This window comes from Dromiciops gliroides, chromosome 4 (genome assembly GCF_019393635.1).
Source record: "Dromiciops gliroides isolate mDroGli1 chromosome 4, mDroGli1.pri, whole genome shotgun sequence".
Classification (NCBI taxonomy): Eukaryota; Metazoa; Chordata; class Mammalia; order Microbiotheria; family Microbiotheriidae; genus Dromiciops; species Dromiciops gliroides.
The window spans coordinates 211,016,829-211,031,101 of NC_057864.1; the positions used below are offsets into that span (position 1 = coordinate 211,016,829).

Below are 14,273 nucleotides of genomic sequence, written 5' to 3' on the forward strand. Positions count from 1 at the left end.
TAGTTTTTAGAAGTTGGATAATCAGCTTTATGTTAAACACAAGGTAGGAATTCATTATTTAATGGAATTGTATATTCAATTTTTAGAGCTGATAATACTTCTGATATGCAAATACATAACTGCCTGATTTACCTGATCTATAAATTTGGATTTTTGAAAATCCAGTTTTCTTAAACTGGGGCCCACCTGCATTGGAAGCATAACATATATAGACAAACAAAGCAACTCATTAGGAAATGTGAATTAATATGATGAAATTGTTTGTAGTTTTTGTATCAAGATTTACAAACGGGGCAGCTAGGTGGCACAGTAGATAGAACACCGGCCCTGGAGTCAGGAGTACCTGAGTTCAAATCCAGCCTCAGACACTTAATACTTAACTAGCTGTGTGACCCTGGGCAAGTCACTTAACCCCAACTGTCTCACTTAAAAAAAAAATATTTACAAACAACACTTCAGGCAGAAAATGATTAATGTTTAAAAATTTCCTTTTCTTATGAAACAGTCCATGGTATAAAAAATGCTTTGATTAGGTTTTTCTTTTCTTTTTTTAATATAGCTTTTAAAAGTACTATTACTCTCTAGGAAAATATATCTAGAGAAAATGTCTTCAGTCAAGATTACACCTTTAAATAAATGAAAATATCTTTGAAAAAAGTAGCTGTAGGGGCAGCTGGGTGGTACAGTGCATAAAGCACTGGCCCTGGATTCAGGAGGACCCAAGTTCAAATCCAGCCTCAGATACATGACGCTTACTAGCTGTGTGACCCTGGGCAAGTCACTTAACTGTCACTGCCTCTCAAAAAAAAAAAAAAGGTAGCTGTTAAATTTCACTCCAAATTTCTTGTACTAAAAAAAGGCCTTGGGGCAGCTAGGTGGCACAGTGAATAGAGCACCGGCCCAGGAGTCAGGAGTACCTGAGTTCAAATCTGGCCTCAGACACTTAACACTTCCTAGCTGTGTGACCCTAGGCAAGTCATTTAACCCCAATTACCTCACTAAAATAAAATAAAATAAAATAAAATTTTAAATGGCCAATAATTAAATTTCTGAATCTGTATTTTCACATTTACTTTGGACATCAGTCAATTTTCCATTGATTAACTGTGATTATTCAACTGACATTATGCCAAACTAGATTATATAGACTGTTTTCTTAAAAAGAGAATTTTTTTTTCCACGAGTAAAATTGAGGTCTTCTACACTTACATTTTTTTCTGCTTTTAAGGGGACAGTATCCATGACTGTCAAAAATTCTTCCAAAAATACTTTAAAGTAATGTAAGGTTTACAGGTGATGTATTTTCCAAAAGTATATCTACTCACATGCCTCACAAAGACTTCAATGAATTTTAAAATGAGACATGCCCTGTTAACATATATTTTTACTCCACTATAACTTTCTTATATTTCATATGGAGTAAATCAGTAAAATAAACTTATTAAATAAAATACTGAAAATCAGGAGAAATAACACCATAGAAAAACTAGAAAGCATGTACCTGCACAAAGCAAAGCCACAGTTAAATGCATACAAACCTACTGAGAGTCACACACAAAAAGTCATGCACACAAAAGCAATGAATGCATATTTTTCTTAATTTTATAAAACTTTATTACAAACTCTGCCACAATCAGATGCTGATCCCAAAATCACATGCAAGTAACCAAAATAATTTTCTATATACTTCATTCTTTAAAAATTCTGACATCAGGGGCAGCTAGGTGGCGCAGTGGATAAGTGCCGGCCCTGGAGTCAGGAGTACCTGAGTTCAAATTCGGCCTCAGACACTTAACACTTACTAGCTGTGTGACCCTGGGCAAATCACTTAACCCCAATTGCCTCACTAAAAAAAAAAAAAAAAAAGAATCTGACATCAGAGATAATACTTTTCTAAAAAGGTCCATCCCAAAACATTTTGAACAGGTTTTTGCCAGTGTGCCTGCTTGCATTCTAACTATATTATTGATATTATATGTAAAAGCCAACAGCAGTCAATTATATTGATGATGTGTTCAATATCCAAAGATATGCCAAGCAAAACTGTGACACATACATTCTTCAGCAGTCTCTTTCCCACTGTTTAGCACTTTTTGTCACAATGTCAACCAGTTCCCACTTCAAACTCTAAGAACCTAGTACCCCCCTCTACTGTTGTGTGTGCCCTAGCTTTACTAGAGGAACTCCAGTCTGTTGTCCATCTTCCTAACCTTTACAACATTCACCACCCCCCATAAAATTCTTTCCGAGTGATTCCCCAAGAGAACCTTATCTATTAGGAAAATAACCCCAATCCAATGTAATAACAGCCAACAATAAATCATAATCATTTAATCTGTTATCCTTCTCAGGAAACATTTTAAGAGGGGCTCCACAAACACTTTGGGCCTTTGTTAAAAGCATAACAGTAATTGCAGGAATCTGGGACACTGTGAAGGAAATACTTGGGGAAAAATAGGCTTTCTGGCACCCTTTGAAATTACACCACAATACTTAGTTCTACTAATGATATAAATTTGAAAATAAATTTAATAAAATTTCTCAAAGCCTTACATCTCACTAATAATTTTTAATGGACTTATTATCTTATTTACTCTTTTTTATACCTTTATTTGCTTTCAGAGTAAGAGGTAAGAAAATGGGTTTGTATTTGACTATATTTAGATGCTTCTCCCCAAACTGTGGCAGAGTTTTTAAGGACTTTTTTTGGTTTCATTTTGGAGCATTTTGGAGGGCAACTATTCAATTTTCCCTACAAAGGTACAGGTTCCTATATATAGAATATAACATATAAATAAGCGGAAAGCTGTTAGAGCTCTGTTCCCCACTTAACATACTCAAATATAGAGCAAGTCCAGTCATATCCCCTAATAAGGACAGGACCAACAAATCATGGTTAGGCAAAATGTGAATCTGCTAAACAATAACTGCCATACCTAGAAATGGACCTCGAAAGTCTCTTTGGAGAGTCCAAAATTACTTCTAGCATGCCAACAGCATTGACCTTCTGTGTTTCACAGAAAAACACATTCATTAAAGTAAACATGTTCCCAGCACAGATGGTGCCTACCAAAATTCATCTGACTTGAAAAAATGATGTCATTCTATTATCTATCACATTAAGCAGAATATTCTTCCATCATAAACCCTGCTCCACTAAACAGTTTTCAATCAAATGAAAGCATGAGATATTTAAAGGCAATTATTTGTTTCAATGTTTCCTTCAGAATTAGACTTAGGGAAATAAACAAGAATCAATATAATTGATACCATCACTTCCACTTTTTATATGTGATTATAAAATCATTAAAAATACTACCATAGTTATTAAATGTATAATTTTTGCTTGACCGTCTTTTTGCCCAATTTTCATCTAAAAATAAAAATTTAGTGAATTATGGTTTAGAGCTATGATTGGAAATCAATTTGTAACCAGTAATTTAATCCAAACAACACAAGGCATGGCATATTAGTATGTAAAATGATCAAACTAAACACTAATTTAGGATATAATGAGAGCAAATGGTATAATAAATAGTTTGGTGAGTCTATTTTGCTTTCTGAAGAAAAGGATTATTTCATCTCTAATAAACTTATACCCACATTTAAATATTTCTTGCATTTATATATATATATAATATATTTATACATATATTTATTCAAAGGGCCTTCCTGTCTCTAACTTAAATCCTCGTGCCACTTTCTTTCCAACACATTGGAAAAATCTTTCAAATAGCAAAGTAAGTACATTTAATAAAAGAAAACATTTTACTCTTCATGGTTCTCTAATGTGTAACCTCTATGACAATTTCTTATAAGATTCACCATTCTAATTTAACTTTTATAAATATTACTGCATGACTGGTACATGCCAAATGTGTTACAATATTTTCAAATACAACTAATTAATATTTAGTATATTTTATTATAGTAGCTTTTAGAGGAACATATTAAACTTTCCTCAAATAGAAAAGACATTTTCACATAAGTAAGACTTAAAAAAGGATGTCTTTACTAAGTATAGAAAATAAATTGTAAAAAGTTTTAAAACTTTTCACTAAATTCAAATCCTTTCAAATTGTTTCTCCAAACTTTCAAATGCCAATATATATTTAAATGTTTAAATATTTTCAAAGTAATTAAAATTAGCTTACAGACACCTTTTCTTAAGAATAATAAAGGTATGTTTATAGATACATAATAAGCCTTAAAAAAATACCTGAGAGGTCTCGCCTGGGGATTGCCTGCTTCTACATATGGATGTAAATAATCCTTTATGTAGAGATCAGCAGCGCTATTAGAATGGGTGCAAATGAGAATCCTGCTGGAATAAATGGTGCAAATAAAAAGAATGATAAAACACAAAACAATCAAAGTACCAAAATATCAAAAGAAAAAAAAGCAAACAGTGGCCATCTTTCCATACATTTCTCTCAAACTGTTCACTAATCTCCATGATACATGACTTAATGAGGCTTTTATGAAGTTATGTTAATCTTTAAACCATAAAAGAATTACACTTTATACAAATTACTTTTAAAATCTTTCAGGTAAGATAATAATATACTACAATATAAGCAATATAAGCATACTTTGTAGATCTAACATCATAATTTTAAATATATAATGGAGAGCTTTCTTAAACTATTTAAATGCAATTACTCTCTATATTGCAAATTCTTTTTAAAACACAAATAATTTTAAAAATAATTAATTTAACATTAGTGCCCCTAAAACACTGACTGATAATTTTTTAAGATCAATGAAAATTTTGTTCTACTTTCTACTAGCCTTTTCTTAGTATTTAAGGGGGAAAACTGGCTATTTGTGTTGGTAATTAAATATCTAAATCTCTATACCACCATCTCACCTAGTATCCTGTTGTTGGAGTATGTGCTTGACTGCCTGAGCTAGAGTGAAGGTTTTGCCTGTCCCATAGGGACCAATGATAAGAACAGGAGGCAGCTGTATTGAAAGTGGGGTGGTAATAGCCAGAACAGCCTCTTTCTGTTTTGCATTTAGTCGAGGATCCAACTGCTCATCCCATTGCCTATAAAAAAAAAAAAAGGTTTTGAAAATTATTTTCAATATACCAAGTTACTTAACTGATAAACAATAAACATTTAAAGTATCTATAAAACTAATGCTTATTTTGAAACTACATTTTTAAAAAACACCATTCAATTTTGTCACGGAATGATTTACAATTAAGCCAAGTTAAAATAAAAATTAACCTTAAAGCTAATTACTTGAAGAAATTACAAACTACCTATTACCAATTTTTAATTCAGAGTGATATTAAGTCTACCAAAAAACAACTTATCATTGTTAAAGTTTCAAAATAAAATTTTACTACATTTTTTGAAAGCATCTGAAAAAAATACATATTTGTACAAATATGCACAGAGATATGTAGAGATATATTGCAGAAATTCCAGCTCATTTTTTTCATAGTCAATATAACAAAATTGTGAGAGAGAATCCATTGTTAATTCATCAAAAAATTTACTTTGAAAAGCTAAAAGATTATACATTCTGGACCTAAACGCTGCCAACATACCTCAAAAATAAGCTTTGTTTTCACTCAAAGATTTCAATAATTTTGAAAAATGGCAGCTTGGGGAAACAATTTTTAAAGTCAGTGTTTCTGATAAAGACCTCATTTCTAAAATATACAGGGAACTAAATCAAATTTATATGAATGCAAGTCATTCCCCAATCAAGAAATGGTCACAGGAAAAAAAAAGAGAGAGAAAGAGAAATGGTCAAAGGATATAAACAGGCAGTTTTCAGATAAAGAAATCAAAGTTTATCTATTGCCATATAAAAAAATGCTCTAAATCACTATTGATTAGAGAAATGCAAATTAAAACAACTCTGAGATACTAATTCACACCAATCAGATTGGCTAATATGACAAACAAGGAAAATAATAAATGTTGGAGAAGGTGTAGAAAAGTCGAAAAACCAATGTATTGTTGATGGAGTTGTGAACTAATCCAACCATTCTGGAAAGTAATTTGCAACTATGTCCAATTTAGTGCATATCCTTGGACCCAGGAATACCACTACTAGGTCTATTTCCCAAAGAGATCATAAAAAAAGGGAAAAGGACACACATGTACAAAAATATTTATAGTAGTTCTCTTTGTGGTGGCAAAGAATTGGAAATTGAGGAAATGCCCATCAACTGGGGAATGGCTGAACAAGTTGTGGTATATGAATGTAATAGAATATTACTGTGCTGTAAGAAATGATGAGCAGGCAGATTTGAAAGAAACCTGTAAAGACTTAAGTGGGGGGCAGCTAGATGGCGCAGTGGATAGAGCACCGGCCCTGGAGTCAGGAGTACCTGAGTTCAAATCCGGGCTCAGACACTTGACACTTAACTAGCAGTGTGACCATGGGCAAGTCACTTAACCCCAATTGCCTCACTAAAAAAAAAAAAAAAAACACTTAAGTGGACTTATGCTGAGTGAAGTGAGCAGAACCAGGAGAATATTGTACACAGTAACAGCAACGTTGTGTGATGATCAACTGTGATAGACTTGGCTTTTCTCAGCAATACAAAGATCCAAGAAAATTCCAAAGGACTCATGATGGGAAATGTTCTCCACAGCCAGAAAAAAGAACTGTAAATGTAGATTGAACCATGCTGTTTCTACTTTTTTTGTGTTTTTTTAAATCGCTTTTTTGAGGTTTTCTCCTTTTGTTTTGATTCTTCTTTCACAATATGACTAATACAGAAATATGTTTAATGTGATTGTATATATATAAACTATATCAGATTGCTTTCTGTCTTGGGGAGGGGGGAGGGAAGAGAGGAGGGGGGAGGGAAGAGAGGAAGGGAGAAAAATTTGGAAATAAAAACTTTTTGGAAACAAATGTTGAAAACTACCTTTACATGTAATTACAAAATAACAAAATACTTTTATGATTTAAGAAAAAAGGAAAAGTATGCACAAAGTGAAGGACTCTTTTATATATTTAAATAAAAGTACACATCTTTAAGAAATGGCGGCCTGATTCAAGAATATCTAAAAAGGTTGCAATCTTTTCAATGATATAAATGTAAATGCGGTTTATACCAGCCACAGTAGCATAAATGGTCACAATTTGGCTGGGCTTGGAAGACTTGTACTGGGGGCAGCTGTGGCAGTGATAAAACTGAGTGGAGAATTAATTGTATGCTTTTCCATCAAGACAATAACAAATAAGATACATAACAACGTAAGTCCTATGATGAAGATGATGGATATGTGAAGTAAAAGAGGAATACTAAGTAGAACAAAAACTAAAGAAAATTGCGATCAAAATGTCTGTCAAAATATTAGTGCAATATGAGTAGACTGTTATGATAGCAAAATGCTCTCTGCATGAAGACAAAGGACTAATTTAATTAGTCACAGAAAAAGCTACAGAAAATTTCTTTCAAAAATACTGTGATGCAAAGATATAGGGTATTATTTAAAACAAGACAAAAAGGTAAAAGAGTTACAAAGGATTTTTTTTTTTTACCTCAGCCAAACTACTCTTGCATTTGGTAATACCTCTTTTATATGAAGGTCACTTTTCTGGAAACCTTAATGGTCCAGAACATGCCCAAGAACTCAGAAGCATTTTTTTTTCCAATAGGCTTCCAAAGACACTAAACAAAGACCATATAGTCCATACAAGAAATGTAATTCATTTTTCCTCAGAGACCTTTCCTCAGGACTTCCTTTAGACCTTATTTTATATATAGCACTAATAAACTATAGAAATCAAACACAAATCCAAATTGCAGGAGTCTAGGGCCATGCAAACAAAAATGAGACAGTCAAACCATCTTAACAAAAAGAGGCACACTTGGGCATAGCATGGAAAGGAAACTAAGGATATGGCCCTACTATACATATCATGGGGTGTAAAGGACAGAAAGTTGGCTTCAGAGGTGGGTTTAAGTCCCACCTTTAACATTTACTAACTGATAATTTAATCTTTCAGAGCTCTAGGCAACTCTCTGGTAGTTTATGTTGTAGAGAAGGTACCAATCTGCACTGGTAGAGTGATTTTTCTCTCCTAGACTAATAAAGTCGCAGGTCTATTGTCTATCCCTATGCCTATCTGCATTCACATTATAGCAATTATTATTTGTGACAAAACTGGGTTTATTTTTATATACTCTGTTTAAGGAAGTAGATAATGAAATTTTCAAGTCTTTTAATCATAACATATGTCCAACAATTATTGAATAGTTAAATAAATTATGTTAATGTAACTGAATATTACAATACCATAAAAATGCTAACTTTAAAGTTTTGCAATAATGAAACAGTCAAACCATCTTAACAAAAAGAGGCATACTTAGGCATAGCATGGAAAGGAAACTAACTAAGGATAGCAACAGATAAGTTTCTATATAGATAAAAAGCAGAAACTATCTACTCAGCAGATTGTGCTGGCTAGGATGGCATGTATTCTTCATGGTCAGGTTTTTTATGCCAAAGGCAACTGAAAATTAGGATCAATGGTTCTAACCTTAGCCATCTGAACTGATCAAGGCTCCTAGACAGCTTCTGTGCTTTTTCAGCTAAATTAACTCAGTCAATATGGCAGTACCTTAGGCAACCAGAATGACATGCCAAGAGAATCAAGTCACAGCACTCTGAAACTTCATTGGTTCAAGATACTAAAGCTCATCCCACTGATCCACCCTCCCAGCAAGTTTCTCTGCCTTTTATTGGGGGGGGGGGGAGATAGCCCAAACAGATTTTGCTCATACCACGAGGTGTCAGAGAGGTGAAGTGATTTGCCCAAGGTGACTCTTCTATTAATCAATCAACCAATCAAGAAACATTTAATAGCCACCTGCTTTGTGCCAGGCATTTTTCTAGGAACTGGCAATGCAAGTAGAAAAAGCGGGGGGAAAAAGGAACAATCTCTACTCCCAAGAAGCTTACATTCTAATGGGAGAGACAACAAGTACCAATATAAGTACAGCATAAATTCAAATATATACAAAATAGATAAAAGAAAGGTAGTTGGTTTGCACAAGATCTAGCAGCTTCTACATTAAAGGATCAGAGGGCATGGAATATGATATTCGAGAGAGCAAAGGAACTGGGGTTACAACCAAGAATCACCTATCCAGCAACAGTGAGTATAATCTTTCAGGGGAAAAAATGGGACTTCAAAGAAAAAGAGGACTTTCAAGTATTCGTGAGGAAAAGAAAGGTAGTTGGTTAGGAAGAGCACTAGCAGTTGGGGGCATAAAGAAAGGTTTAATATAGAAAGCAATGCTTGAGCAGCATCTTAAAAGAAAGTAAAAGATTCTATAAAGCAAAGGTAAGGAGAACATTAAGTTCCTGGTAAGCAGAAGAGACAGTGCAAAGGTCCAAAGATGAGAAATGGAGTATAGTGGGTAAGAAATGGGGTCAGTTTGGCTACATTATGAAGTATAGGAGGAAGAAAAAGGGAGAAGGCTGAGGAGGACACTGAAAAGATAGGTTGGGACTGTGATGAAATAATGGGACCTAAGTCCAAGTTGTGTAAAGATTTAAAAACTAAACAAAGAAGCTTATGTTTCATTCTAGAAGCAACAGAAAGCTACAGGAGTAGAATGAGTAGTGAAGAGTGTGACATGAGGGGAACTCAGCTTAAAGAAAATCATTTGGGCCACAGTGTATAAGATAGACTGGAATGGTGGGAAACTTGAGGTACAGAGACAAATAATAAGACTTCCACAATAATCTAAGAAAAAGGAAGACGTACAAATGGAGAGGTGATTTATTTCTATAATATATATTATATATACACATATATATAATGAGATGAATAACATAAGACAAATGAGGTATTACTGTGCTTATAAATTTGCATAGTTATATTTTTTAAATAAACAGATCTCAAGTCTCTAACACATGTATTTCAATAAACCAAAGAACATTAAAGGATATGTACAATGGATTGTACACTGAATCTAAGAGCATTTTAACAGTGTTTTAAGTTTGATACAAATCTATAGTTTCCTATTTAGTTCCATGTCTAGTAATTGTTAAAGAGTAAACACTTTTTTCAAATCAAATTAGCATCCCTAATGCCAGCTTATGTTCAATCACATATAAAAATGACCATAGCTATTGGCAACTTATGGAAAACAAATAAGTAGGAAAACATGAAGTTAATTTCCCTGTTTCACCTTAGAATTAGAAATGAAAGATACCTCAAAAGTCATCTATCACAACAATCTCATTTTATAGGCAAGAAAACAGGCCAAAGAGGTCAAAGGACTTGCTCAGGGTTATGCAAGTAGTAAGTGACAAAGCTGGAATTTGAACCCAGGTCCTTTGACTTCATCTCCAAAGTGTATAATCAAACTAGAGGCTGAAGTTAAAAAGCATTCATTCTAATAAGAAGTAGTTATCTTTTTTTAACAGTATTTCAAAACAGTAAAAAAATTTTAATTTATGCCCAATACAATTAAATAATATGAACCAACTACTTTTAAACTATATTTTTCCTAGTCTGCATTTCCCTTGTTTTGTTTTGTTGGGGGGGGTTTTGTTTGTTTGGTTTGGTTTTGGCGAGGCAATGAGGGTTATGTGACTTGCCCAGGGTCACACAGCTAGTGTGTCAAGTGTCTAAGGCTGGATTTGAACTCAGGTCTTCCTGAATCCAGGGCCAGTGCTTTACTACAGATTATTTATTTTGCTCCTCACTAGTCTTTCCCATTTCTGTCCAAATTTTTTTCCTTTTGGATGGATTCATGTAATTCATGCTCACTCAGTCAACAGGATTTCATTATTTAAATAAAAATGCTCACAAGTAAATATGTCCAAAAATAACATAAAACCTATCTCAAATTTCAAACTATAAACTGTCATAACTTAGATTTCCTATAATCAGATTACTTATTGCCGTTATCTATTTTGAAGAAAATGTATGTTATTCATCAGGTGCCAGATATAATTCAAGGGAAATATAATTTATATATTAATCTATTTGGAAGTAACTAGTACATTAAACAAAACTATCATGTGAAAAATTTGCTAGGAGAAGAAATTGAGAAAAAGTATGAAGATACATATTTCCATAATTTACAGAAAAGTATTTCTAGTATTAAATTTTGTTTTGATATCACCAAATTAATGTAATCAAAAAAGTAGCCATGATTCTTTTATTTAAAGAAAGGTAGAAAACTGATTATGAATCTCTGATGTTTTAACTGTTTTCATATCAACAGCATTTTCATTACCACAATGCCAAATGAAGATTTTATACAAAGTATAATTATGTTTCAGAACATGCTTTAGCTGCTATGAAAAATGCAATATAGCATTAATATGAGCTTCAAGTATTAAATTTTTTATATTATTGTACCTGTTAGGACTCCAAGGTATGGTGGGAGTCATGCTAATATCTGGAAACAGAATACTGTTGTCTTTGATCCTGTCCAAAGCATAATGCATTTCACAGAGTGGTAATCGATTTAATTGAAACTGAAGTTCAACCTGCAACCAAAAATATAAGAAAACCTTGAAGTATAATGGTAAATATCTATATAGGAAGGCATATACACAGATCTTTGCATATGTTCGGGAAAGAGACTTTTTCTGCTTTGTCTTTTTATCCCCACTGCCTATGACAGAGCCTTATACATTTTCTTTGATTGGTCTCTGAGGAGGAAGTTCTTGGCCAGGAACTTCCTCTACCAGTGCAAATCAATCAATCAATCAGTAAGCATTAAGTGCTTATTATGGGAAAAGTATGCTGTTAAGCAGAGGGGATACAAAGCAAAAGTAAAAAGGGTCCCTGCCCTCAAGAAGCTAACACAATAATGTATAGTACTTTTTATCCTCACCATAACCACAGAAGGGAGTTGCTATTATTATTATTATTATCCTGTTTTTTACAAATGAGGAAACTGTAGCAGACAGAGGATAAGTGACTTATCTAGGGTTACACAGGTAGTAAGTATGTGAGGCAGGATTCAAACTCAGGTCTTCTTGATTCTGGAAGGTAACCTTAAATGGGAAGCTGGAAGGGCTGGAAAAGGCCTGCTGTAGAAGGTGGTGCTTGAGCTGAGTCTAGAAGAAAGCCAAAGAGGCAGAGGTAAGAATGAAGAGCATTCTAGGCATGGGGGACAGCCAATATAAAGGCTCAGAGACTATGTATGAGGAACAGCATATAGACCACTATGGCTGGACCATAAAGTGAATGAGAAGGGGAAAATGTATAAGAAGGCTGTAAAGGTAGGAAGACAAGTTGTAAAGGGCTTTAAAAGCCAAACAGATTATTTTATATCTGATATTTATTCTTTTTTTTTTCTTTTTTGGTGAGGCAATTGGGGTTAAGTGACTTGCCCAGGGTCACACAGCTAGTAAGTGTCAAGTGTCTGAGGCCGGATTTGAACTCAGGTACTCCTGAATCCAGGGCCAGTGTTCTATCCACTGCACCACCTAGCTGCCCCATATATCTGATGTTTATTAAAGATTTATATTTATATTTAATATTTATTTTTCAACTTAATTAGAGCTGCCAAAAGCAAAGGGTTTCCCAATTATATTCAACATGATTACGGTCATACTTGGGATCATACTGAGTTCTCTATTTATTATGTTAAAGAAAGAGGCCAGCTAACTGCTCAGATTTCAACACATGGTATTACCTTGGTCAGTCACCTAGAAACTAAGGTTAGGTCCTCAAGCTTTGAAGGCTCTGGAACCAGAATTGATTAGTCTGTGTATCTATAGGTGATCAGACTCTGGGAAACTAACTCATTGTAACCAAATTCATAGGACTTTGACAAGATCACAGAATGCCAGTACTTTTACAAGACATAACTGTGGATTATACTGAATATTAATATTAACTAGTCATGACATTTGCTTTCCACTAGCAAAATCTACATGGAGAATCAAATTAATCCTAAGGCTAGTCAGTAAGCACAGAGTCAAAATAATTTTTTAAAGTTAAATAATCTAAATGGATAGTGCTATAAGACGCATCTCCACTACTTGCAAATGGGCTACAATCCATAAATTGATCAGAGCACTCTTTCTCCTCTGTAACCATAGGCAAATTTTTTAAATTTTTGGTTCTCCTTTTTCTAAGTCTCCATTTAGAATGTTTTAATATATAGAGAATCAATTAAAGTATATTTTATTTTAGATTAATTTCTCCCTAATCTGATTTCATAAAATACCCTACTACTTCCTGGATAATCACATATGTACCTTGATGTCCTCACAACTGTACCTGAAAGTCAGATCCTACTTACAAGCTCTCCTTTCTAGTAAATGACAAATTGATTTCTTTTTTGTTTATTGGTTGTTTTTTTGAGGGGCAATTGGGGTTAAGTGACTTGCCCAGGGTCACACAAGCTAGTGTTAAGTGTCTGAGGCCAGATTTGAACTCAGGTCCTCCTGAATCCAGGGCCAGTGCTCTATCCACTGTGCCACCTAGCTGCCCCCAAACTGATTTCTTTACCCAAATTTAAACACAATCTAAGCCTATCATTGAACTGGATGAAAAAATGATGAGAAAATTTGTAAACAAAAAAAAAATGCCTCAAAGGTTATTTCAAATAAAAAGATAATTATTAATTATTGCTGAATCGATTACTTATTTCCACACCAACTATACAGAGTCAAAAGGTATCTATATTGTTAAAAACAATTAAACTCTGGGACAGCTAGGTGACGCAGTGGATAAAGCACCGGCCCTGGATCCAGGAGTACCTGAGTTCAAATCTGGCCTCAGACACTTGATACTTACTAGCTGTGTGACCTTGGGCAAGTCACTTAACCCCCTTTGCCCCACCAAAAAAAAAAAGAAAAGAAAAGAAAAACAATTAAACTCATTCCAAGGAAAAAATAGTTAAATAAAGATGCTGAAAAAGGAAAGTCTATGAGGTCAAGAGACTGTTCAAAACTGAATTAACTAGGTCAATCCTTTTTTTTTCCTCTTACCAGAAGCTAAATCAGTTATTTTAAAACTGATTAATATCATATTGTAGAGCAATTACCCATTATGACTTAATGACTTAATCTATATAATATCCAACTAAAAGGGATTCCCTTCCTCCATTTTAAGCCCTCTAAAACAGCCATTTCAATAACCAATCTATTAATATTTATCATCATAAAAATAGCCTACTATGTCAGAAACTGTATAAATTATCAGAGGCTTCCAGCCCTAAACCTATGATCCTACTATCATATGAGGTCATCTAGTTTAACTCCCTTGGTTTACAAGGGTCCAGCGAGGTTAAGAAATTTACCCCAAACCAC

At 33.7% G+C, this 14,273-nt stretch overlaps 1 protein-coding gene across 1 annotated transcript in view; it reads right to left on the reverse strand.

The window, feature by feature from the left end:
• Nucleotides 1-14,273, reverse strand: part of HELZ (helicase with zinc finger) — a 272,879-nt gene that overhangs the window by 108,864 nt on the left and 149,742 nt on the right. The window contains 3 exon segments of the mRNA XM_044001827.1: nucleotides 4,220-4,324; nucleotides 4,871-5,050; nucleotides 11,362-11,492. Coding sequence (XP_043857762.1) covers nucleotides 4,220-4,324; nucleotides 4,871-5,050; nucleotides 11,362-11,492 — 416 coding nt within the window.